The sequence below is a fragment of the Leptodactylus fuscus genome, chromosome 1 (genome assembly GCF_031893055.1).
Source record: "Leptodactylus fuscus isolate aLepFus1 chromosome 1, aLepFus1.hap2, whole genome shotgun sequence".
Taxonomy (NCBI): Eukaryota; Metazoa; Chordata; class Amphibia; order Anura; family Leptodactylidae; genus Leptodactylus; species Leptodactylus fuscus.
The window spans coordinates 182,626,320-182,654,115 of record NC_134265.1 but is presented as its reverse complement, the minus strand read 5'-3'; the positions used below and the strand labels follow the sequence as shown (position 1 = coordinate 182,654,115).

Below are 27,796 nucleotides of genomic sequence, written 5' to 3'. Positions count from 1 at the left end.
TAATGTTATAACACCCAGTTATCATGGGTTTATGAGGAATGGTCCTGTCAGACTAATCTGATCAGCTTCTATGAGGAGGTAATATATAAACTGGACATGGTAATGCAGTGGATGTAATATATCTGAACTTTCTAAAGGCTTTTGATACTCTACCACGTAAAAGGTTGGTATGCAAAGTGAGAATGTTGGGGCTGGGGGAAAACATATGCATTTGTGGAAAGAGAGTGTACTTGTTAATGGTAAATACTCACAATGGGTCAAAGTCACCAGTGGAATGCCATGAGGTTCAGTATTGGGTACTGGTATGGGGTTTACAGCGAGAGTTTACATATTTACAGATGATACTAAGCTCTGAGGAGGACAGTAGAATATTACAGGGGGATCTAAAGAAGCTGAAAGCATGGGAGGGGACTTGGCAAATGAAGTTTAATGTAGACAAATGTAAGGTTATGCATTTTAGTTGAAGAATATATGATTACGGTATGTACATAATAATAAATTACTGGTTAAGACTGCCACTGAAAGAAACTTGGGGATTTTGGTCTGGATTCTCATGACAAGAACATAGTTATACCCCTAAATCCCTGGTACAGCCACAGATAGACTATTGCGGACAATTTTTGGGCCTATACAATAAAGATATATTTGAACTCGAGAGGTTGCAGAGATGGACGACCAAAATGATTAGGGGAATGGGTGGATTGGAGTACAATCATAGATTAACAAACTTGGGGTTATTCACTTTAAAATAAAAATGTCTACGGGGAGATCTAATAACAATGTACAAATATGTGAAGGGACAGAACTTTCTAAGGATCTTTTTACTCCTAGGCCAGTGACAGCTACAAGGGGACATCCTCTATGTCTGGAGGAGAGAAGGTTTCACCAGTAACATAGAAGGGTATTCTTCACAGTAAGAACAGCGAGGCTCTGGAACTCTCTGCCCCAGGAAGTGGTGATGGTGGTGGATTCATTGAGCAAGTCCAAAGAAGGTCTGGATGCCTTTCTCACACAGAAAAATATTACGGGTTATGGGTTCTAGATTTTGGTAAGAAGAAGTTAATCCAGGGATTTATACTAATTGTCAAGTTGGAGTTGGGAATTTTTTCCCTTGACATGGGGGGGGGGGGGGCATGTTAAAGGGGCTCTATCACTGGGAAAAATCATTTTTAGATAAGCACATCCTTGCACATCCTTGCATAGCCTTTAGCAAGGCTATTTCACACCTACCTTTTGTACGTAAATTGCCTCAGTAGTGTTTGAATAAGGCCGTTTTATTCATATGCTAATGAAGTTCAACTGTGCACCAGATGAGCAGTCTCTGCTGTATATACACATAGAGCAGACAGTGCACAATGAGAAGTTCATTAGCATATGAAAAAAACAGACTTTTTCAAACACTACTGAGGCGATTTACATACAAAAGGTAGGTGTGAAGTAGCCTTTCTAAAGGCTATGCAAGAATGTGCTTATCTAAAAATAACTTTTCCCAATGATAGAGCCCCTTTAAACATCTCCAAAACACTGATTTGACGCTTTTCATGTCAATCAATCAGCCTGAGCTGTTCTGTGATCATTTGTAGCTAGTCTCATGACAATACTTGGGTGAACAGTGAGGCAGTGTCACTAGGCAGTGGCATGGCAGCCAGCACAGGACCTGCAGGTATTAAAGCAGTGGTTCTCAACCTTTCTAATGCCATGACCCCGCAATACAGTTCCTCATGTTGCGGTGACCCAATTCAGTTTGGAATGTGTGTCCATAATGGCGTGCGTTCCAACTGAATAGTGTTGTTGCAGACAGTAGCGTGGCTTTTGAGTGGCTAAAGCCATCAGAAATATGTATTTTCTGATGGCTTTAGGCATACCTCCCAACTTTTGAAGATCAGAAAGAGGGACAAATTTAGCTCCGCCCACTTTTATGTTGACTCCGCCCATTCTCATTCATTTTTCATGTGCTCCCACACAATATAATCCTCCTACAGTCACCCATACATTATATGTCCCCTCGCCATCTCTCCCCCAGTTTCATATAACCCCTTCATCTGCCCCCAGATTCATGTCCACCCATCTCTGCCCCCAGATTCATGTCCCCCCTCCATCTCTGCCCCCAGTTTCATATTCCCCCATCTCTGCCCAGAGCTTCATGTCCCTCCATCTGTGCTCCCAGTGTCATGTCGTCCCCCCCTTCATCTGCACAGAGTTTTATGTCCCTCCATCTCTGCCCCCAGTGTCATGCCGTTCCCCCCCTTTCATCTGCCCCAGTGTCATGCCGTCCCCCCCTTCATCTGCCCCTTCATTATGTTCCACCTTAATGTTTAAAACAAATAAAAACACTTATACTCACCTACCAACGCTCCCCTGCAGACTCGCTCACTCATATAGTTGTAGGCGCGATGTGACGTCATCACATCGCGGCTACACATACAGAAGCCGCTGCGCAACGTTAAAGCAGGACCTGGCTCCAGTGCCTCCTGGCGCCGATAAGTTGAAACCGGGACATAACTCCCACCGACCGGGACGGTTGGGAGGTATGCTTCAGGCGACCCCTGTGTTTTGGTCGTTTGACCCCCGCCGGGGTCGCGACCCACAGGTTGAGAACCGCTGCATTAAAGGGATTCTATCACAATTCTAGAAGTGACTGTGTGTGTTTCTCTGAGCTGGGTCATATACAAATTGTACTAAAGTAGACTGCGCTCACAAGTGCATGTTTGTAAGCACCTCACACTCTCTAATACCAATAAGCAGGATATACAGAAAGTTCTGAATGTATTACAGAGTTATTATATGCCAGCACTAAATATAGGTATATAACATATATAGTTCCTAATGTTGAAAAAGCAAAATAGAAAAACTTATGAGTGAACTAGAGTCTTGGCGCATGTAGCTTCATGGATCTCAATTGTCTTTCTAATAAAATAACTATTTTGTTAATCCAGAGGTCCAGCACTGTTGCTCTTCAACTCTGCTAAATACAGTCCTATGAAAAAGTTTGGGCACCCCTATTAATCTTAATCATTTTTAGTTCTAAATATTTTGGTGTTTGCAACAGCCATTTCAGTTTGATATATCTAATAACTGATGGACACAGTAATATTTCAGGATTGAAATGAGGTTTATTGTACTAACAGAAAATGCGCAATATGCATTAAACCAAAATTTGACCGGTGCAAAAATATGGGCACCTCAACAGAAAAGTGACATTAATATTTAGTACATCCTCCTTTTGCAAAGATAACAGCCTCTAGTCGCTTCCTGTAGCTTTTAATCAGTTCCTGGATCCTGGATGAAGGTATTTTGGACCATTTCTTTCTACAAAACAATTCAAGTTCAGTTAAGTTTGATGGTCGCCGAACATGGACAGCCCGCTCTCAAATGATCTGAAAACAAAGATTGTTCAACATAGTTGTTCAGGGGAAGGATACAAAACGTTGTCTCAGAGATTTAACCTGTCAGTTTCCACTGTGAGGAACATAGTAAGGAAATGGAAGACCACAGGGACAGTTCTTGTTAAGCCCAGAAGTGGCAGGCCAAGAAAAATATCAGAAAGGCAGAGAAGAAGAATGGTGAGAACAGTCAAGGACAATCCACAGACCACCTCCAAAGAGCTGCATTATCATCTTGCTGCAGATGGTGTCACTGTGCATCGGTCAACTATACAGCGCACTTTGCACAAATAGAAGCTGTATGGGAGAGTGATGAGAAAGAAGCCGTTTCTGCACGTACGCCACAAATAGAGTTGCCTGAGGTATGAAAAAGCACATTTGGACAAGGCAGCTTCATTTTGGAAACAAAAATTGAGTTGTTTGGTTATAAAAAAAGGCGTTATGCATGGCGTCCAAAAAGAAACAGCATTCCAAGAAAAACACATGCTACCCACTGTAAAATTTGGTGGAGGTTCCATCATGCTTTGGGGCTGTGTGGCCAATGCCGGCATCGGGAATCTTGTTAAAGTTGAGAGTCGCATGGATTCCACTCAGTATCAGCAGATTCTTGAGAATAATGTTCAAGAATCAGTGACGAAGTTGAAGTTACGCCGGGGATGGATATTTCAGCAAGACAATGATCCAAAACACCGCTCCAAATCCTCAGGCATTCATGCAGAGGAACAATTACAATGTTCTGGAATGGCCATCCCAGTCCCCAGACCTGAATATCATTGAACATCTGTGGGATGATTTGAAGCGGGCTGTCCATGCTCGGCGACCAACTAACTTAACTGAACTTGAATTGTTTGTCCAAAATACCTTTATCCAGGATCCAGGAACTGATTAAAAGCTACAGGAAGCGACTAGAGGCTGTTATCTTTGCAAAAGGAGGATCTACTAAATATTAATGTCACTTTTCTGTTGAGGTGCCCATACTTTTGCACCGGTCAAATTTTGGTTTAATGCATATTGCGCATTTTCTGTTAGTACAATAAACCTCATTTCAATCCTGAAATATTACTGTGTCCATCAGTTATTAGATATATCAAACTGAAATGGCTGTTGCAAATACCAAAATATTTAGAACTAAAAATGATTAAGATTAATAGGGGTGCCCAAACTTTTTCATAGGACTGTATGCTAGGTGTAACTAAACTGCTTTCAAAGCACCTTCAATACCAAAATCCAAGGTCCGTCACCGGCTATGGATCAGTATATGACAAAGCATCAAGAAGTATTTCATACTGAGCTTGAAGAGGCTTTGAGCACACAACAGTATACAGGTTCATGAAAATAGAATGAATGGCACATGGATTGCCATTTGTGTGCCGTCCTTTTTTTTTCACTGAAACGTACACTTCAATGAATGTACTGAACTGCAAAAACAGCTATTTGTCCTGCTCCATATTTTGCAGCTCTTTTATATGGCTTGAACACATAACCGTAAACGTGTGTGTAATTAATGGGTCTCTATATTACAGCCTTGCAATTGCAGATAATATAGAGTAATTAACTATAGTAAAGTATAGTAAATGGGGTCTTAGACACAGAATAGTCTTGGGATCAAGAGATAGTAATATAAAAAAAGAGATTGCTCAATGTACTGGGCCTGAATTTACAGAGAGCTAATGATATGTAGAATAGATAAATTTAAAGAGATGCAAATACATGCAATGCAAAATAGTAGTGAAACTGACGCTGGGTTCACACCTGTGTTCAGGGTCTCCGTACTATGGTTTCCGTCTTCTGCATGGCAGAAGACGGAAACCATAGACCGGGTCCGGCCGTGCGCGGTGGTGAGTGTTTTAGGCTCTCCGCCGCGAAACCGGATTTTTTTATCCGGACACAGAGTACTGCATGTCCGACTCTGTGTCCGGATTATAAAACCCGGTTTCGCGGCGGAGAGCGCAAAACGCTCACTGCCGCGCACGGCCGGACAGCTTTCTCACCCATTCAAATGAATCTGTTTTATGCAGGAAACGGAAACCTGCAATAAGGACCCTACAACGCAGATGTGAACGAGCCCTTAATCTGTAAAATATACTGCTAAAAGACAACCCAGTAATGAAGCCAAGGTAAAAACAAAAGCACACTATGTGGACCTCACATGCAGATACTATCGAAATCACCACCACTAGGACAGAGACCATACGTCCCAACCGTCCCGCATTCTGCGGGACATTCCTGGATTCAGGGTCAGGGTCATTCCCAGTCGGCAGGACGTATGTCCCGGCTTCAACTAATCTGCGTCTGGAGGATGCTTCCTTCAGTGCTGAGCTCTGGCTCCGGGCGCGATGTGAGTGACGACATCACATCGCACCCGAAGCTCAGTGCTGAAGCTGAGACTGCAGACAGAACGGCAGGTGATCAAGGAAAGGTAAATATCAGTGTTTTTATGTTATAAACTTTGACAACAAATTGAGGAGGAATAGTAACCTAGGGGCAGAGATGGAGAGGGACATTTTACTGGGGGCAGAGATGGAAAGGGAACATTATACTGGTGTAGAGATGGAGAGGGGGCAGAGATAGATGGGGACATGAAACTAGGGGCAGAGATGGAGGGGGGGCATGTAACTGGGGGCAGAAATGGAGGGGGGACATTATATTAGGGGCAAAGATGGAGGGGGGATATTATACTGGGGGCAGAGATGGATGGGGATATATTATACTGGGGCAGAGATGGGGGACGTGAAACTGGGGGCAGAGGAAGGGGGCCATTAAACTGGGGGCAGACAAAGGGGGGACATTAAACTGAGGGCAGACATAGGGGAGACATGTAACTGGGGGCAGATGAAGGTGTTAAACTTGGGTGGGGGATTAAGAGGTACATTAAAATGGGGACAACTGGCAGGGGACACTAAACAATGGGGGTCACTGGAGAGAGAGATTAAACCATGGGAGTAGCTGGAGGGGCATCTGTTTGCCTCTAGTTGCCCTCAGTTTCATGTCCAGCTCCAGCTGCCATTAATTTATTGTCCCCCTTCAACTATCCCCACTGTTTCATGTCCCCCTCTAGTTTCCGCCAGTTTAAATTGGGGCACCAGAAGAGGGACTTAATACTGTTGGGCAGTTGGAAAGGAACATTATAATGTGGGGGCATATAATGTAAGGGTGACTGTAGGAGGATTATACTGTGTGGAGGCACATGAAAAATGAATGAGAATGGGCAGAGTGAACGTAAAAGTGGGCAGAGCTAAATTTATTGAAGTACGCACAGCTCATCGCACATTTTGTCCCTCTTTCTGTTTTTCAAAAGTTGGGAGGTATGCAGTGACCATTGCACAAACGTAGCAAATGCAAAAAGCTAAAGCATTTTTCCAGGGTATGCAGAGAGAAAAGAAATGCCAAAATACATATGGATGCACAGGCCACTCAGAAAAGTCAGTATTCGCAATTAGTCATCAAAAAGGGGCAGTAAGTAGAGATGAGCGAGTAGCACTCGATCGAGTAGGTATTCGATCGAATACTACGGTATTCGAAATACTCGTACTCGATCGAGTACTACTCGCTGTTCGAATGTAAAAGTTCGATGCAGAACCAGCATTGATTGGCCGATTGCTATACAGTTGGCCAATCAACGCTGGTTCTTCTCTTACCTTTAGAAGTCTTCTCCGTGCAGCTTCCCCGCGGCATCTTCCGACTCTGAATTCACTCTGCCAGGCATTGCGCCTGGGCAGAGCCGCCTGCGCATGTCCGCTTGTAGTGCGGGCATGCGCAGTCGGCTCTGCCCAGGCCCGAAGACGCTTTACAAAACAATGCTATACAGTCGGCCAATCAACGCTGGTTCTTCTCCTATCTTTAGAAGTCTTCTCCATGCAGCTTCCCCGCGGCCGGAAGATGATTTTCTGTTGAGGTGCCCATACTTTTGCACCGGTCAAATTTTGGTTTAACCAATCACTGACAATTACAGATAAGTTGTCCACCAGAAAACTGTATATCACTGAATGAAAACTAGGGGGACTCTGATAAAATAATAAAACTTAACTTTTAATAAATATAAATGGATAAAAGTGTCTTTTTTGTGTATAAACAAAGAGTGGTCAATTATTTAGTCACACTTTCAAATGAAAGACTGACTGATATATAGCAACAACGGCATGCTATCTACACACCCCTTCTAATAATGTGAGTGGTAGTCCCAGTAGTGGTAAGGAGCAGGACTTCGGCCAGGAATATGTATATTATTCGTAACTACAATGTCAGTAGCTGGCCCTGCCTCCCTATACCACAAAAATGCATGCCATAGCACATTCCATAGGAGTAATAAGATGAATAGACCTCAAGGGTTAACAACAGAATGTCTCATTAAAGCATTTATCCTGAGGATACTGGCCTAGTGCCACACCAACAGGAATCTGACTTGGGTCAATAGTACTCCTTATGGCGGTGCTAACACAGACATGAAGCTGAATTGCCCTGCCTTTCAAATGTAACTTCCCTACGCGTTTCAACTCCGTTCAGAGACTCATCAGGGGCTATTCTCATTTTCAAATAAACATGCAGCGTGACCTCAGTATGACCGCTCTGATATCGGCCGCCGATATCAGAGCGGTCATACTGCGGTCACGCTGCATGTTTATTTGAAAATGAGAATAGCCTCTGATGAGTCTCATTTGGTATTGATTCCTGTTGGTGTGGCCTGGGCCCAGGTGCAGCGGGGCAAAAAACATTGCCATCTCATCCAGGATAGCATCCCTGACCTCGGAGGCAGTGTGCTGTCTGTCCTCCAAGCTGATGAGCTTCAGCACGGCCTGCTGACATCTCCCCGCGCCAGTGTTGCAGCGTTTCCAGCTTGTAGCTGGAGTCGATTTAACGGCGGCGGAGGAGGAGGGTGGTGTTTCACCACTCCTGCAAGGAATATTGGGCGGGAAGACAAGGCAGGCTGCCAGTTTGTGACCCGGTCCCAGCCTCAACTACATTCAGCCAGTGTGCCGTGATTGAGATGTAGCGTCCCTGGCCGCATGCACTTGTCCACGCATCGGTGGTCAAGTGGAACTTTGTGCAAAGCGCAGAACTTAGGGCCTGCCTGATGTTACGAGACACGTGCTGGTGCAAGGCTCAACTCACCCTAAGGGCCAAAAACACTGCTGGTGAATTTTATTCAGTTCCAAAGGACTCTCCGTGTTTAGATTTGGCTCAGTCGCAGCTCCAGAATATGCCTTTGAAGGCAAGGTTTCCTTTAGTGGCTCCATCTCAGCAGGATGATGATTGTGAAGCTTGGTTAAATCTGGTGTCGGAAGGGAAAGTGGTTTCTGATCTACATCTAAAGTACTGGAGCATTTTGTTTGGACTATTAAAACCTGATCAGAACCCTGTAGAGGTAATGTAGAGTCCGATATTAAAGGACCATTACCGGTAGTAGTGGTTGCAGCCAATTCTCCACCTTTGCGGTCCTCTAAATAAAAGTTACCCCCAGGACTTGATGCCAAAATGTTATCAATTTATCTTTATTTGTTATCAAAATCAAGGTCAATGTCTGGGTCCTCAGTCCAATCCACTGCATCAATCCAACACAATGAGAGTGATGGTTCTGGAACCACCGTTTTAGGGGCTAACAATTTTAAAGGGGCTAACACTCTGCTGGTGCAAGGCTCAACTCACCCAATGGGAAGAAAAAAAAACTCTGCTGGTGCAAGGCTGAACTAAGTTAAAGGGCCTAAAACTCTGCTGGTAAGAGACTGAAGTCACCTAAAGGGCCTCAATCTCTGCTGGTAGCTCAGCTTAAGGGCCTCTACCTCAATTTGGAAGTGCTCAGGTTAAGGGCCAGAAAAGTGAATTTTGGAAGGTCTTACCACATCACACACATCCACAATGACAGTTAAGGGTGGGGGCTTTTGGATTTCCCATTGCCTATTCCATCTGTGGTTGTCTTGGACGTGATTTAAAGGGGTACTTGTTAATGTTTCTTTAGCTTTATATTTGGGTTTCTGTCCATCCAATTGGGAAGGAAAGAAGGTTTCCAGGTATTTTTCCACTTTCATAGTGATTTTTTTTGAATGTGGAAAGTGTGTAGTTGTTAGGCTGTGATGGTGGGGTAAAACTGACTTGGGCTTGTTATGCTTGGTTCACACATCAGTATGCCATCTGTCCGTTTGAATTCAGTTTGACACTTTAAAATGGACTGATGCACATACTGATTGTATACAATTGTAAACAGAGTAGCGATAAGGACATATAATAAATGTCCTTATCTGTACAATTTCTACTTTTAATCCCCTTATCTGTCCTCTAGGGGATGGACAGCATTTGCTATCAGCATAAAAAGGTGTCAGTATACAATCAGTATGTGCATAAAGTCCGTTCTAAAGTGTCAAACTGAATTTAAACTGACGGATGGCATACTGATGTGTGAACCAAGCCTTAGATGCCCCCAGGCATGCTTCCCCTGCTGTCCCAGTTGCATTGCAGAGGTGTTGGCATCATTTCCTGGGGTGTCATAGTCGACTTGGTGATCCTCCTGAATCGAATGGTGGGATCCCCTGAAACGAAACATTTTTCCCCATGGACTATAATCCCCAAAGTTTGTATAGCTTAACTCCATATCTTGCCTTCTTGCTTGGAATATATTGCTTGAATGAGTTACAAGGCTGCCTGTGAAATGAATCAGGGATTCATCAATTACTATGTTTTTATGGAGGTTTACACCTCTGCAAAAATTTATTGAAATGATTGAGATGCCTTAGTTTGTATAGCCTGGCTATGCCTTCCAACTTCATCAAACTTCATTGTGGTTACTGTAACAGCGTCACATGCCTAGAAAGCACATGGGACCTCGGAGTTCAGTACGTGGGGGGTTGTTCAGGCACAGTGGGGCATATTCTGCTCCATTCTGCCTATGAGCCAGTTATTGTGATCACAGTGGAGCATCTGCCTATGTGCCAAATATCGTCATCTCTACGACTGGCTGTCACAGCAATCACATGACCAGAAACCACACAGGCTGGTCTTCATGAAAATTTTTTAAGTCTCTGCTGTCTTTGGACAAAGGGGATGGAGAAAAGTGGAGCAGGCTATGCAGGTTGTACCGGGACATCCTTGCAGGACAAAAGAACCATTATCTAGACATATATATAATGGGTGGGCCAGAAGTGGTTAATGCTATAATTTAGCTTTTATTTTTAAATGTAGATTGTGAGCCCCATTAAGGGATCACAATGTACATTTTTTTTTTCCGATCAGTATGTCATTGTAGAATGGGAGGAAGTCCAGGCAAACACAGGGAGAACATTCAAACTCCTTGCAGATGTTGTTCCTGGCGGGATTCAAACTCCAGCGCTGCAAGGCCACCGTGTTGCAACCTATAATTTAGCTTTTATTTGTGTATATCAAAAGTATAAAAATTGTCTTGGCTCCTACAAGTGCAAAATGTCTAAAAACTCCTGGAAACAAAAGGATTTACCAAGAGGGCCTAGGGCTTCTGTTGTCAGGATCTACCAAGTCAACTTCTGCAATAGGAACCTGTGCCCATCACCTTCATGCTGTAGAGCTGGGACATGCTCTAAAGCGGTATTTTGAGCCAAGCATTGAGTCGAAGGTAAAAGTGTAAGAGTTCCCTATATATTCTACATTTCTTCTGTAGCCCTTCTTGGCTTTGGCTCAAAAAAAAAAAAAAAAAAAAAAAAGCAAAAATCGGCAACAAAAAAAATGCTGTTTCCGTAACATGGGGCCTTAGCCTTAAAATCCTATCACCTGCCTAACATGGTAACCTCTTCTGGTAATTCATGACTTTAATTCAGCAGCCTGCGCAAGAAAGCTTTCCTCACTGCTATTACCCCTTCTTAGCCTAACAAATTGGCAATAAGGGACTGCTGTTTTACCATGACAAGGAAGGAAGCTGCCATAGTGGAGTAAAGAGTTTGTGACTTTGGCCTTTAATGTTTGCATTGGTAATCCTAGCCTTTGTATATATACATACAATATTTTGTAGACTTTTCCCATCCAATATCTATTTTTGAATGCTTTGGGCCATTTCTTGTTATCTCTTTGCCACATAGAGAATCTCATTACTGAGAAACAGATGACACCAGTCTGCTTTTCTTTTCTCTGCTGTTGTGTATTTGGCATCCAGGTTGCCATTGGGAGGGAGAGTTTTTTCACATTACTAGAATAATGAGTGAAACTATACAGACGTGTTCATTATGAGTGCCCAATTAATTAAACTGGTGGAGACCATTACATTTGTCTCTTCTGCCTCAAGTTATGTTGCTTTTGTTCCTTAGATACCTCAAAAGCATTTCTTTAAATAAAAAAATTTAAATGTGTCTTACTCTAGGTTCACACCTGCATTTGGGTTTCTGTTCTTCAGATATCCTAGGGGACCCTAAGAATGTAAAGCCACTCAGCTAAAGAGCAATTACCTGCAGAAAACCCAAGGGCCCCACAGACTAAAATGGGGTCTGTCAGGTTTCTGCCCGAAAAATTAATTTTTTTAAAAGTTTTTTAAGAACGTTCAGGGACGAAAACTCCTAACGTAGATCAGGCGCATGTGTGAACCTAGCTTTATCTAACCCTTGTATTATAAAGATCTGATGGACAGATAGGTATTTTAATAGGGTAGGACTGGCCCTCAAATAAACAAGGGACTCTTATCAACTCACCCTGGCATGGTACAGTGCACTCATTGTATTTCATATAGATAGTCATGGTACAGCATCTTAACAAGGCTATGCTTCAGTATAACATACTGGGTAGATAACTAGCCAGTCTATTTCTATATACTGTAGACACACTGGGCAGCTGAGATGACACCTAGCTGCACCTAGTCCTTCTTCAATCACACTGCATGGGCACCAATTTTCTTCTAGTGTCTTTCTGCGTCTATGCAGGCATGAGCAAACAAGTATCAGGCAGTGTTGCATGTAGCTGTATAGTGGGCCATAGGCACCTCAGTTCCCAAGTGTAAACAAGACCGAAGACATGTTGCTCTCATCTAAACTATGCAATATATGGTTTATCTAATGATCTTTGGATGACGCATTAGGTACAAAAGTTAAAAACTGAAAAATATGCTTGTTGCCTTGGATGCGTTTCACCTTTTGTTCACCTAGGCACTCATGGTATCTCATTACTCTAACAATGCCTGATCGAATTGTGGCTGTGTTTATCTAACCCATTTACTATAAATAGATTCTAGGTAGGCTAATTGTTATCTTCCTTAATGCCTTGCGTTGAGAATCTTTTACTTGTGCCAAGGAATGTCAAACTTGTAAGCAACGCTGAATTAATAGTTGCATAAGAATCACTAAGGCGTAGTATATCTTGTTAATGTATTACGGTAAAGCTACTTATAGAAGAAAAGTGCATGATTTACCTCTCTGTTCTATTCTAAGCATACAGTAACAGTCTATCTACTACTAGCCACTAGTCAACGACATTTAGCAGTTTGAGGACAAGTCTTTATTAAAGTGGTTTCTCATTCCTACAGTGGGGGAAAAAAAAGTATTTAGTCAGCCACCAATTGTGTAAGTTCTCCCACTTAAAAAGATGAGAGAGGGCTGTAATTGACATCATAGATAGACCTCAACTATGGGAGACAAAATGAGAAAACAAATCCAGAAAACCACATTGTCTGATTTGGAAAGAATTTATTTGCAAATTATGGTGGAAAATAAGTATTTGGTCACCTACAAACAATCAAGATTTCTGACTCTCACAGACCTGTAACTTCTTCTTTAAGAGGATCTTGTGTCCTCCACTCATTACCTGTAGTAATGGCTGCTGTTTGAACTTATCAGTATAAAAGACACCTGTGCACACCCTCAAACAGTCACACTCCTAACTCCACTGTGGTGAAGACCAAAGAGCTGTCAAAGGACATCAGACACAAAATTGTAGCCCTGCACCAGGCTGAGAAGACTGAATCTGCAATAGGCAAGCAGCTTGGTGTGAAGAAATCAACTGTGGGAGCAATAATTAGTAAATGGAAGACATACAAGACCACTGATAATCTCCCTTGATCTGGAGCTCCACGCAAGATCCCAAGCTGTCAAAATGATCACAAGAACGGTGAGTAAAATTCCAGAACCACAAGGTTAGCCCTAGTGAATGACCTGCAGAGAGCTGGGACCAACGTAACGTAACGCAACGTAGGCTACCATCAGTAACACACTACACTGCCAGGGACTCAGATCTCCCCCCCCTTTAAAAAGGCTATTCAGGCACCGTAAATGTTATATTAAACCCCCGTCCCGTTTTTCCGTGTCTTCCGGCTTCTTCTCTTCAAATCCCGCGCCTGCATAGGAGTGCTTCCCTCCGGAGCGCCACTGCGCAGGCTCACTCGCCATTTTACTTAATGGCAGTTCGCGAGTGAGCCTGCGCAGTAGCGCTCCGGAGGGAAGCGCTACTACGCAGGCGTGGGATTTGAAGAGAAGAAGCTGGAAGAAGACACGGAACCAGAGGGCATCACTACAAGAAGACAGAAGAGGCAGGCGTGCCCGAAGCTGACGTCGCATCGTGCATCCCCGCCCATGGTGCACGTTCGGTAAGATTTGTATATATGTTTTAATGCTTTTATTTAAAAACGGGACGGGGGTTTAATATAACATTTAAGGCTCCTGAATAGCCTTTTTAAAGGCTATTCACGCATATGTGGGGCTCTATTAGCATAATTTTGCTGATAGAGCCCCTTTAAGGCCAATATAAGCAGTTACAGAAAACTCCATCAGTTACAGAAAGTTCCATCACAGCACCCACCACCTGAATGTTCATCATAGACTGGACTTTTTATTCCTGCTTTACTTACTTGCTCTGCAGCCTTCTGTTCGATTCTAATCCATGCTCATCTTAAATTTAGTTTTCCCCTCCTTACAACCAGGAGCAACAGGAAGGTATAATTGGGGAGCCATACATGGGTTGGGAGTAATAGGAGGGTAAGGGAGGAAGATAACAGGCTTGGTCACAGCAGAACAAATCAGAAACCGAGAAGAAATAGGGAAAAAAAAGTGTAAATCTCCAGGAAAACTAAGAAACAAGGTATAAGTTAAACAAGGGTTTGGAGGTCAGACAGGGGATTCAAACTAAATAGGTGAAAGAGGGAGATGTATGTTCTAGGGAAGAGGTGCAGGGAAAATAGTTGGGGAACGAATTTAACAACTCTGCAGTCTTCCAAAATAATATAAATTCTGCAAGGAGGTACTCCATGTGGCATATATAATCTCCTGTAATCATGCTGATATAGGAGGAGGGGAGGTGGTTTTCCATAGCTTAGGTATGATGGATCTGGCCGCTATTAGAAAAAAAAACAAACAAACAAAAAAAAAACAAAACACTAGCAGCTTACAAGGTGTGTTTATTGAATTTACAGGACAAAAAATGGAAAGGAGGAGGGGGCCTGGTCATCTTCAAATGCAATTCCAGTGACCCTCTCATGCAGTGAATGGCAATCATTCCAGAAGGGAACCAATCGGGGAAGAAGGGGGGGGGGGGGGGGGGGAGTTCCTCCAAATGTACAGCATCATTGCGTGGTTAGCAGTGCATCTCCAGCAGCAATCTGAAGCGAACATCTCATGTCCCAGCTAGTGAGGTTTTGCACGCTCAGGAAACCAACTGCAAAAACCTTATGATTTTCAATATCCACATAAGAGACAAGTTTATGATATTGGAGTATGTGGATCACTGTAGAGATTGTTGAGAGTCCGCTGCTGAGGATCGGAAATTCTCTAAGGTGTTTACTCATTGGGCTATATCAGTTTTAAGGACCTGAAGGTCTTGGCGGCAGGCTCATTTCAAATCAGAGATTAAAATCATGTCCCTTTTACTGGTAAGAAGAGTAAGCAATGCTTTAAGTACAGGGTGACTCTAGAGAGTATGCACTACCTCATTAGTCGGTGGTAGCTGAAGGTGTAGGGGTGAGATAGTCTTTCTGGGAGCAAAGAAGGGTGTTCTAAGCCTGTTGCAGATACTAGGAGGGTCAAGAAGAGGGGTCTAATTCAGGAGCTGGTGAGTGTTGGTGGCTAGAGCCTGGTTGTCTTTTGAAAGGGGAGTTCACTATCCAGAGTCTCCCCAAAAAGGTTTTTGGGGGTCCCTTGAAGGTCATGATGTGATGTGGGATCTCTGTTGCTCTGAACTCTCCTGAGCTTGCCGCATTGGTGGTGTTGTACAGCAGGAGAGCTGTAGATGGATTCTCCTAGTGAGAGGAAATAGTTAAGAGATAGCCATTTTGGGTGTTAGGGAAGCACCCACTAGTCATCTTGTCTGCATCTATTGCTTTGATCACTTATCAGAAGCAAAACAGAAGGAAGAAGAAGAGAAGGAAAGAAAAACAAAACAAAAAACAGCGGTTCGACACTTCTGATTATTATTATTTTTTCTCTAGTACAGCATTTATTGTGTGGTAAAATTATTTCTATACATTTGTGAACCGGTCATTTTCAGATGCAGGGATAGATCATGTATGTGTTTAATTTTTTTTTTTTATACTGTATTTATTAGACCTCCAAGGGGTACTGACCCACAGTAGGTCTGATCACTAATGCAATGTACTGCAAAGCTAAAGCACTGCAAAATATGCACACTTCTATTACAGGTTGCATAGAGCAGCCTGTAATAGAAGTACATGCAAGACTAGTCTGTAAGCATTCAATAGGCTCTCAACTGTCATAACAACAAATAGTTGTTTCATAACAACAAATAATCGTTTCAAGCACCAGCTAGCCTCCCCAAAAATGGACAATGGCACCTTGGACAGCTTTGATTGAGGTGCTGGTGGCTTAATACCCACAATCAGAGCAGGCACTGATCACGAGCATTAGCTTCAGGTATTTGCTGTATAATACACAAAATCTGCTGTAATAGCACAGCCGATATAGACAAGGGGTTAAAATATTGGAAAACTCCATTAGCTTTGCACCACCACATGTAGGAGAACTCAATGGTGTAGTCTGTCAACACAACCTCTCAGAACCAAGCGTCGTTGACACTGGCAAGCCAACTCTGGGAGGGGACTTCCAGGCAGGTCTGGAGGAGGAGTTCCAGTGAAGCAGCCCTTCTGAAGCTGTTTGGCCCAGGAGATGCAGGCGTTGCTAACCCAAGACACAGCAAAGGAAGGTTGCAGAGAGGAGCCAGCCTCTCTTTTCAAGGGATTGCTGAGAGACTACCAGGGGAAGAATAGTAGCCTTGGATAGCAGAGCAATGGCAGGCAATACTGCAGGAGGCTATGAGCACTTGGAGATACACTAGTCAGGAAAAGGAAACTAGAGGTTTGACTTCTTCATAGAAGACAAGGGACAGTCCTCAAGATATGGTTAAAATGCCCCGTGGGACAGGGAAGACCAAGGGAAAGCGGTGATTGTGGAGGAAAGAGAGGTCCTCCTGGGAGGCCAGGTCAGGATCTTCTGCAATATGGAAGGCATCTCTGACCACATGGATGAGCTTCTGCATAGCAGCAGATAAGGATGTGTCTAGCTGAGGCTCTGAATCCGAGGCCTTCCCAAAAGGAACGGACTGGGCAGAGGAAGAGGTTCCGGGAAAAATCTAAAGGAAGGCGAGGGAGACTAGGATTTGTAGGAGAATTTCCTGGTCTGCCTGTGAAAGCGTCTCCTGGAACTGGAGCAGGATTGAACTAGAGACTTGAGAAGGGGCCTGAAGATCCTAACTGAGTGGTCAACTGGGAAGGTAGCCACTATAGGGTCTTTACCATAGATTGGTTAAGTCTGGTAATGTTGCCTTTGGCCCAGATATGCTCTATGATATAGCAGGAGTGCTTAGGCAGAAGGCAATGGGAGCAGATGAGCTCAAGCTAGCCACATGACAATTTTCTATTGCAGCAGAAACTCATAAAATGTGGTAGCACTAGGGGAAACAAAGGGGAATATGGCTCTTCACAGCAGGACATAGTGGAAGTGGTCAAAGAAAAATAAGGGTAATTCCAGGGGTTAGCCTACCAGACCACTGAGAGAGTGTTCAACTGCTGTAGGAAGGCTTACAGAGAGGTACCTTAGTGGCTGTGTCCCTCCAAGGAAGGCTGGAAGTTCAGAGGACAGATGAAGATCTTGTTGGAGTACTTCCTGGCAGAAGTAAAAGTTAGTCTACAAAATTACTCATGTGAAAGGGAGAGGAGAGAAGCATCTCCCTTAGGCCAATGGGAGGTCTGGGAGGATCCAGAAGGAAGGCCGCGGCCAATGGAATGGTAACAAAATTGGGGGTCTGATGTGGGGGTCCCAGAAGGAGAGTGGCAACCATGGCGTAAGAAAGATGCAGAAGGACAGAGAAAAGCCACAGTGCTGAGCAGAGCATTAAATAACGTAGAAATTTGCTTTGGGTGTTGTGCGAAAGAAGAAGAGGCTCCCTTCTCCCTTATAAGTCTTAGGATGCAGTTCTATTTTTAGAGATATTACTGGTTGAAAATACAGTTGGGATTGGACAAACAAACATATAAATAACAATCCTCGTGTTTTCAACCAGTGATAATTTAAAAAATCTGCTACAAATATTTATGGAATGCATTAAGGGTCAAGTTAACGTTTGATAAATCTATATATGTACCGGGCACAGGTTAAGAAATATCAAGCCATACAGTTTGAGCTTTTTATTGTTAAATAAATGTGACAATCTGCATTATATTCCAACTTTATACAGCTATATTAAACAATGTGCAAATTTCAAGAAAATCAACTCTTTTAAACAATGTAAACAAATTTATTCTGTTAAATATCTTTCACAGAAAACAAAATGGAAGTTATTCAAACTTTGTAACTCATCAAACCATAACAGTAGTGAACTTCTTAAAAAGGTTTCTAGATATCAGTTATTGCTACTTTATTGCTACTTTAGTGAGACTTGGAAAGCTCGACGAGGTATTCTGACATGAGGTCGTGAATCCAGATGTCTGTGTCTGGTAAAGTGGTGTCCACAACATAAGCCATAACCTTCCTATCCCAGGCGTTAGTGCTTTCTTGAATTTCTTGTATAAGTGCCACAAGAGGCTTCTTTTCGACATGGTTTCTGAACACAATTGCTGCTTCCTCAGACCACTGTTCACACTTGACACCTAGTGAGAAAATCTAGATATTTGACAGCAATATCCACATCTACTTAACAGTGTTCAAAACATTATCTGAAGATCTAAGGGCAGGCCTGAAGATCAATACATGCATTTTAGCGCTCTTTCTCAATGATCTTATGCGTCTACTATTGCTACTAATTCATCCTGTTAAATTTTATTGGTTAGCAAAATCATCATAGTGCCACATACAAAATACCGTACAGTGTTGGCCAAAAGTATTGGCACCCCTCGAATTCTGTCAGATAATACTCATTTTCTTCCAGAAAATGATTGCAATCACAAATTCTTTGGTATTATTATCTTCATTTAATTTGTCTTCAATGGAAAAACCACAAAAAGAATGGTCAAAAAGCCAAATTGGATATAATTCCACACCAAACAAAAAAAGGGGGTGAACAAAAGTATTGGCACTGTTTGAAAAATCATGTGATGCTACCCTAATTTTTGTAATTAACAGCACCTGTTACTTACCTGAGGCACCTAACAGGTGGTGGCAATAACTAAATCACACTTGCAGCCAGTTGAAATAGATTAAAGTTGACTCAACCTCTGTCCTTTGTCCACCACATTGAGCATGGAGAAAAGAAAGAAGACCAAAGAACTGTCTGAGGACTTGAGAAGCAAAATTGTGAGGAAGCATGAGCAATCTCAAGGCTACAAGTCCATCTCCAAAGACCTGAATGTTCTTGTGTCTACCGTGCGCAGTGTCATCAAGAAGTTTAAAGCCCATGGCACTGTCGCTAACCTCCCTAGATGTGGATGGAAAAGAAAAATTGACGAGAGATTTCAACGCAAGATTGTGCGGATGGTGGATAAAGAACCTCGACTAACATCCAAACAAGTTCAAGCTGCCCTGCAGTCCGAGGGTACAACAGTGTCAACCTGTACTATCCGTCAGCATCTGAATGAAAAGGGACTGTATGGTAGGATACCCAGGAAGACCCTACTTCTTATCCACAGACATAAAAAAGCCAGGCTGGAGTTTGCCAAAACTTACCTGAGAAAGCCAAAAATGTTTTAGAAGAATGTTCTCTGGTCAGATGAGACAAAAGTAGAGCTTTTGGGGAAAAGGCGTCAACATAGAGTTTACAGGAAAAAAAAGAGGCCTTCAAAGAAAAGAACACGGTCCCTACAGTCAAACATGGCGGAGGTTCCCTGATGTTTTGGGGTTGCTTTGCTGCCTCTGGCACTGGACTGTTTGATCGTGTGCATGGCATTATGAAGTCTGAAGACTACCAACAAGTTTTGCAGCATAATGTAGGGCCCAGTGTGAGAAAGCTGGGTCTCCCTCAGAGGTCATGGGTCTTCCAGCAAGACAATGATCCATAACACACTTCAAAAAGCACTAGAAAATGGTTTGAGAGAAAGCACTGGAGACTTGTAAAGTGGCCAGCAATGAGTCCAGACCTGAATCCCATAGAACACCTGTGGAGAGATCTCAAAATGGCAGTTTGGAGAAGGCCCCCTTCAAATCTCAGGGACCTGGAGCAGTCTGCCAAAGAAGAATGGTCTAAAATTCCAGCAGAGCATTGTAAGAAACTCATTGATGGTTACCGGAAGCGGTTGTTCACAGTTATTTTGTCTAAAGGTTGTGCTACCAAGTATTAGGCTGAGGGTGCCAATATTTTTGTCCGGCCCACTTTTGAAGTTTTGTGTAAAATGATCAATGATTTGACTTTTTTTCATCCTCTTTTGTGTTTTTTCATTGCAAGCAAAATAAATGAAGATATTAATACCAAAGAGTTTGTGCTTGAAATCATTTTCTGGAAGAAAACTAGTATTAAAAGGGGTTGTCCCATCACAAGGATCCTATCTATACTGCTTGTTAATGTGGATGTAAGACTTTTCCTAAATACAATGCTTCAGCAAAACTGCTTTGTTTGTCCACTATCTTACTTTATTCAATTTTTTGTGGCCACAGCCCTGACCTAGCTGCTCCTGAGTCAAATGATGTATCTGCTGCTCTCAGGGGGGAGGGAGGAGGGGCTAAGTGCACTGGAGCGAGCCTGTGTATCTAGCTAATCCTGTGTCTACACCATGTGACCTAGGTCCTGCACTCAGATAGGGGAGCTGCTTTCATTTCTTCTGTTCTCCCAGTTATCAGGCTAATTCAATTGTGTTCATTATGGCAGAGACAGGCAGTCTCTGTATGTAACACACAATGGAGTTGCTGCTGCCTGTACGTCATAGTCCAATGTGGGTGGGCGGAGCTACACGTGAATTTGGGGGCGGAGCTAAACAGCAGGTTGCCTGTGAAACCCCGCCCACCAAATGATGCAAGAAACCAGGAAGAAAGAAGATTTTACAAGAGTGAAGACTGCTGAGTATGTGAGGTGGGAATACCCCTTTAACTGACAGAATTGCAGGGGTGCCAATAATTTTGGTCAACACTGTATATACTAGAGTATAAGCCGACCCGAATATAAGCAGAGGCCCCTAATTTTACCACAAAAAAAACCCTGTTTGCCTGTAGTATAAGCCAAGGGGGGAGAATGCATGGCATTCTGTTTGTGCTCAGATCACCTCTGGCCTCATCAATGTCCTATATACAAATTGATTGTGTCCAGTTGGTCTTAGCAGTCATATAACATTTGCGTTCATATCACTGCTGAGACCAGTACGTGCTCGCAGTGGTGATCTAAGCACAGTATCATCAGGAGATGTCATCTGGGACCAGTAACACCTGATGCTGGGGAAGGGGAGGTGGTGTTTTGGTTGTCTGTCTGTCCCTTCCCTGAGCTTGAGGAATGTTTTTTTCCCCTACTTGGAATTCAGCCTTGCTGAATATAGGGTATCTGCAGTGTTCCTATTAAACCCTTCCCGATGGAATAGGAGCGCTGCAGATACCCTATATTCAGCCTGGCTGTAGGCAAGCTGGATTCCAAGTGGGAATTAAAAAAAAACAACAACAAAAAAAACAAACAAACAGTCTTCAAGCTCAGGGAAAGGGCAGACAGACAGCCAAAACACCCCCCCCCCCTTCCCCAGCACCTACTGCACCCCAAACCCTGAACCCCCATCAACATCAATCTAGTATTTATCCCCTACCCTATGGATGGGGGATAAATACTGGAAAAATCACTATTGCTTGGCAGAGCACAGGACAACGTTACCTGCCACCTCCTCTGTGTAGCTCCAGTACATGTGTTGTTATACTATCACGGACTACACACCGCCAACTACGTCCCACCTCAAGCACTACACCGGAGGAGACCAGCACTACCCTCTCCTCATCTCCTGCCCTCTCTTTCTGCATCCACTCAGCAATGGCACCTCCCTCTAGGCACCATCTCCTGGCAATGCCTCACCTTAATCCCGCTGGTGACAAGAGCCCACTGGTAACTACAGAAGTGTACTTACTTCTGCTAGCAGGCCAGGAACAGACACACGTGCAGGCCTGAGCTTACGTGCCCACGTCACCTGGCGTGTGATGGAGCAGTGGGGGGGGGGCGCTGTTGACTGTGGGCGGCCGCTGGAGCAGCGCTGCCGCCGATAGGAGAGTAGTAAAGCAGCGCTGTTTCCAGGGCGTCTTCTCTGTCTTCAGAAAAGACGTTCTGGAAACACATTGGGGAGACCCTGGAAACAGTGCTGCTTCACCACTCACCTATCGGAGGCAGCGCTGCTCCAGCGGCTGCCCAAAGGTGTCTTGCCGACTGTGTTGCTGCAGCGCTTGACTCGAGTATAAGCTGAGGGGGACTTTTTCAGCACAAAAACTGTACTGAAAAACTCATCTTATAAGCGAGTATATACGTTACATCAATATTCATGACTGTGTTTACACAAGGCTCCCTCCTAATTTTGGAATTGTTCTGTATTTTGACAAACAGGATTAAGACTAGACACTTAATTGATTACTAATTTTTCAGACAACGTAGTCTCATTTAATAGATCATGTGATTCAGCAGCATGTGCTTTCTCCCCGAAAAACCTCTAAAATTCATGCTACCAAGTGTCTCCTCTCTTGCCAATTTGCAGTTTACTCATTTAGCAGGGAAATTTCATCTTTAGAAACTAGCAGGCTAAAGACAGTGAGTGGATTGAAGAGGGTCTGTCTTCACAGCCTTTGCATGTTTACACACAGTTTTCTATGCCTGTACACTGCACAGAGATGAGTCTTCAGCTTCCCACAAATTACAATGAGTGTCAGGAGATTCTATGTACCATATTTTTTTGGACTATAACGGTCCATTCATACAGAGGAAAATGATGAGGAATTTGGTGTGGAATTTCAGCGCTGAAAAAAAAGCCTCCCCTTGACTTCAAGCATATGCTAGCAGAAAAAAGAACCCAATGAATTCAATGGGAGGCTTTTTTTCAGCGCTGAAATTCCACACCATTTTCCTCTGTGTGAATGGACCCTAAGAAGCACTGGACTATAAGACGCATCTTAGAGAAGGAAAATAAGGGAAAAAAAATTTGAAGCAAAAATGGTAAAATATTTAATGATGGGAGTTGTAATTTTGCTACAGCTGCAAGGGCACATTGACAGGCGACCCTGCAGCTGTACAGGAATGCATAGAGCGTTTTTTTTTTTACGGAGCCAGATGTACTTTTTAGTTATACCATTTTGGAAAATGTATATTTCTTAGATCACCTTTTATTTAAATCAGAGGCAAAACGGTGATAAAACCCCGATTTTGACGTTCACCGTACAGGAAAAATATTAGTAGACCGGGCATTTTCGGAGACCCGGATAGCTAAAGTGTATGTGTTTCATAGTTATTTTCTACTTTTATATGTATTCTAGGGCAAGGAGGCGATTTAGAACTTTCATTTGTTTTATTTTTTTAAAGCTTTTCCTTTTTTTTTTTAAACTATGTTATTAGCTCCCCCTAGGGGGCTTGACTCTGTAATCATTTGACTGCAAGTCCTATAGAAGGCAATACAAGAGTATTGCCGTCTATGGGAGATTCTCTACATTAATAGAGAATGTCATAGGAACAGGGTGGTTCCTGCGACTCCGATCGCCGGCATTAGCTCCAGCGTCTCCGTTATAAGAGTTATGGCGACTGCTCTGCAATTATCCTTACAGACCCGGCATCTGCTTTAATAGTACGGCGTATGCCGGGGAGGGTTTTAGCCGGCGGCACAGGTGCCAGGGGCCCGCATCGCCACACTCCAGCCACTGCAGGAAGCCAGTGGTGGCAGGAGCCTAGCGATGCTGCAATTCCACTACTCTGCCCCCCCCTCCCTATAGTCCATATTCAGACTATAAGACACACCCTCATTTTCCTAGCAAATTTGGATGAAAAAAAAAAAAAGTGTCTTATAGTCCGAAAAATACAGTAATTTTATTTACTTTTTCACCATCTGCTTGTTTTATCATTTATCACTGATAGGATATTAATCATAGAACGTATGCAGCTTTCCTGATTGTGCTCAGATTTTTCTTTTTCTGTACCATGGATCTTAGCGGTATCAGAGAGTCCAGTATCCTCGGATCTCCTCCTATATTATGGTCAATTGGGCTTTACTGAGTTATTAGTTTGATATTTTACAGTAACACCTTGCAGAATTACTGTATTTTCCAGACTATAAGGCGCACATAAAATCCTACAATTTCCTCAGAAATCGAAAATGTGCCTTATAGTCCGGTGCGCCTTATATATGGATGAAAGCGGCGGCACGCGAGGAGTTAAGCGGCGGCTGCCGGCAAAGTCTGCGTGCTGCTTCCATACATTGCAATGGGAGTGTGCTATTCGAATAGTATTCGCTCATCTCTAACTTCAATTGTAACTTCTTACAATTGAAGTTAGAGATGAGCGAATACTATTCGAATAGCATGCTCCCATTGCAATGTATGGAAGCGGCACGCAGACTTTGCCGGCAGCCGCCGCTTAACTCCTTGCGTGCCGAGTGCTTCCATTCATTTCAATGGAAGCGTGCCATTGAAATGAATAGAAGCGGCTGGCACGCGGAGGGTTAAGCGGCCGCCGGCAAAGTCTGCGTGTCGCCGCTTTCAATCACATATAAGGCGCACCGGACAGCGCTGCGCCTTATAGTCCGATGCGCCTTATTTATGAACCTAGACAGGACTATAAGGCGCTCATGGGTAATGCGCCTTATAGTCCAGTGCGCCTTATAGTCCGCAAAATACGGTACACAAAAACCAGGGTTACTGATCTTTGGTGTTTAGCAGCTTCATGTAATCTTTATAGTCATCTCATGCTAACTTTATAGGTCCAAGCTCCATCCACATGTTAAAGGACATGACTGTTGATGGCTCATAAAGTCTTATGTTTATGTAATGATAGTCACCTCTATTACAAAAGTGTCTGACCTCTGCATAAGCAATGCCACCCCTGCTACCTCTTGTGTTACCCCCTCTACCTCATCGATTGTAAACTCTTGCGAGCAGGGCCCTCAGTCCCATTGTGTGAAATGACTTTCTTTGTAATGTATCTTTCTGTCTGTATTTGAACCCTACAAATTGTACAGCGTTGCGGAATATGTTGGCGCTATATAAATAAAATTTATTAATTATTATTATTATTATTATAATAATTATAGTCAGAAACAGAGCTCCAATATGCAGCTACTTACCTGCTAGCTGACTTGTTACAGCCTGGAATGGTAACTGTCTGAATTTATCAATCAGAGGCTGAACTTGCTGGGAATTAATAAGCTCATGACGGCCGTAGTCAAGCTGATACACAGATACAAGACCGTTTGTCAGGATACCTTTCAAAAGAACCCTGTACCACCTAAAGAAGAAGAAAAAAAACCAAAACAAAATGACAAGTATAAAAAGGAATAGATTAAAGGGTTAACTTTGTTCTATGCTCCAGATACATTCCGAACTCCTTCCAAGGTTCCCCTCAGATTACCGTTTATTGCTGTGATCTCCAAGAGAAAAGTTTTTGTGATTAGCTTCTTATTAAAGGGAGTATATATCATTGGCTATAGCTATTATAGATATATGTTATTTCAGGCACACTTTTTATTCATTGATCGGCGCTGCCGTTTGATAGACTCCCTTTAACCCTTTTCCTGCCAACCACGTAGCTCTACATCCTTCCAGAGTGGCACTTCTGTAGCGGAGGATGTATCTAATACGTCCTTACTACTAATGCCAATATCTGAGGACTGCTTGAGGATATTACCATATATACTAGAGTATAAGCCGACTTTTTCAGCACAGTTTTTATGCTGAAAAAGCCCCCTCTGCTTATACTCAAGTCAGGGTCCGCGGAGCACAGAGACTTGTAAGGACCTGCATAAATTAAACGAAGGGGGAAGTCCTTTAGTGCTGCTGCTCTGTGATTGGCTTGTCATGTAGGTCACATGAATATGATGTCATGAAAGGTCCTGTAGACACTAGAATGTAATATCTGCAGACAAGTCAGTGGCCATTATGTGCAGGATTCATTGTGTCTTAGAAGAGGTCTGTCATATGGAGGAGAGGAAGTTACAGTAAAGTGAAAGTAAAACACACAGGTACCTGCTGGGGTTACTATTCCTAGTAATGTCAGGCATTTGGGGTTATTAATTTAGTTTCAGTAACTCAATGTGCCTCACATTAATAGCAGTTAACCCCATCATGTCCCTCATATTAACCCCTGTGCGCCCCATATAAAGGTTACTAATATGTGAGACACATGGGGGTACTAATAAAGGACCTTAATTATGAAGATACCTAATTATTACCTCCATATGTCCCACATATCAGTAACTCTTATGTGAGGCACACAGGGGGTTAATGTGAGGGACATAATGGGGTTAACTGCTATTACTATGAGGCACATGGAGTTACTAAGCTAATGATGGGTTCCCCCGTGATGGAACACACAAAATTGCCAAATACTCATCATCCACGAGAGAAGAGGATAGAAATGGAAAAAGACAAGAAATAATTTTCAGTACAATCATTACATTTTGTGAAATGGTGCGGTTTTTTTTGGCCACCACTGTATATATGTATGAATATATATTTATTTTTATATATTGTAAGCTGATGGCTTGTCAGGTAATGGAGGGGGTGTACATCTCACCCAGACTAATCAGGTGGGTGAGATAAGAAAACTCCAGGAAGGTTTGTTCTCAGCAGACAACGTTCGTCTGCTGAGCAATTTGGTAAATGCTCAGCATTGGGCTGGATTTTTAGGAATGGAAGGTAGGTTGGTAGTGGGACCTGTCATTCCACCCCCCTCCAGTCCACAATTTGGGGATGTTCCGGCAGCGACTCAGCTGTTGAGTCTCCTCGTCAAGGAAGCTTAAGAAGTCAGCTCCAGCAGCAGAGTGGGGGCAGAGAGCTTGGCTGGAGAGCTGACAGAGAGGTCATATTTTTGGAGCTGTGTCCTGAATGATTCTACTGGCTTTTGGATTTCTGTTATTCTAGGTGAGGTAACCTATTCTATGTTTAGTTAGAGCCTAGCCGGGCAGGGATTTATTTTTGTATTGTTTCCTTTGTTGCTTCACTACCTTTTTGAGTGAAAATAAACTCTACCTTTGTTTTGGACTAAAAGAAACTGGACTTGTGTGTCTATGCCACCCCATCTAGTAACCCCAGACCCTGACAATATATTATTATATAAATTTCCCCATGGTGGGACTATTAAAGGATTATGTTATCTTAAAATATACAAATGCATTCACAATGTACTTACTTGTTATCCACCTTTGCAGCATAGAGTTTATTCTTCTCCATATCAGTCTGTTTCTCTTCAATTGTACTGTAGTGTAAAAGCATTTCGTCCATAAGTACTTCTAACTTGTGCAGTTCTTGCCAAGGTTGGAAGACAAAATGGCCTGGGTGGCAAGCCACAGAGACAAAAACATCAATGTGCTCACCAGACCTTGGTAGAGGTAGAGGTGGTGGCAAATGCAAGGAAGAGCTTGTGGTACTTTGCTCCACAGCATGTTTTTTTGTTATGTTGCTTTGATCTTTCCGGGACACTGCTGCTGGTGTTCCAGCATCTCCTCTGCCTTTTGACAAGTTGACTGCAGTACTGGGCAATACATTCCGCTGCTGCCTCCACAACTCTTCACTAGTGATCTGTCGATTGATGCTACGTTCAGGATCAAGAGAGGTCTTTGATGTGAAGAGATAAACATAAACCATGCTTTTTGCTTCAACTATTTTTACTACCTATGAAGAAACAAATAGACAACAGTCAACATGACTAAAGAGGACTTGTTGCCAGGTCTGAAAAGTTCGATGACATACCTCATCTGACAGGTGCGGTCTCCCTGAATATTTTGGAGATTTGTTTATCCAAATTTTTTCAGCCATTCCAAATATTTAAGAATGCTTATTGTAGATGCAAATTTAAAATATACTAGCCAAGTGCGTGGTAACATTGTGTTTTTCTGGGAGTGGAGGTCTGTATGTCATGTGGTGTTACCAGCTGCTTGGCTAAAAGACAACAAT

The 27,796-nt window shown here is 43.0% G+C and overlaps 2 protein-coding genes across 2 annotated transcripts in view; both read right to left on the bottom strand.

Annotated features, from left to right (window-relative positions):
- NCBP1 (nuclear cap binding protein subunit 1) overlaps positions 1 to 27,796 on the bottom strand; it is a 278,082-nt gene that overhangs the window by 135,418 nt on the left and 114,868 nt on the right. The window lies entirely within an intron of this gene.
- The window catches only part of TDRD7 (tudor domain containing 7), a 54,130-nt gene continuing 44,494 nt past the window's right edge, over positions 18,161 to 27,796 (bottom strand). The window contains exons 15-17 of the mRNA XM_075280358.1: positions 27,033 to 27,514; positions 24,970 to 25,130; positions 18,161 to 18,411 (exon numbers count right to left, since the gene is read on the bottom strand). Coding sequence (XP_075136459.1) covers positions 18,191 to 18,411; positions 24,970 to 25,130; positions 27,033 to 27,514 — 864 coding nt within the window. The 3' untranslated portion in view covers positions 18,161 to 18,190. The remainder of the gene's footprint in view (positions 18,412 to 24,969; positions 25,131 to 27,032; positions 27,515 to 27,796) is intronic.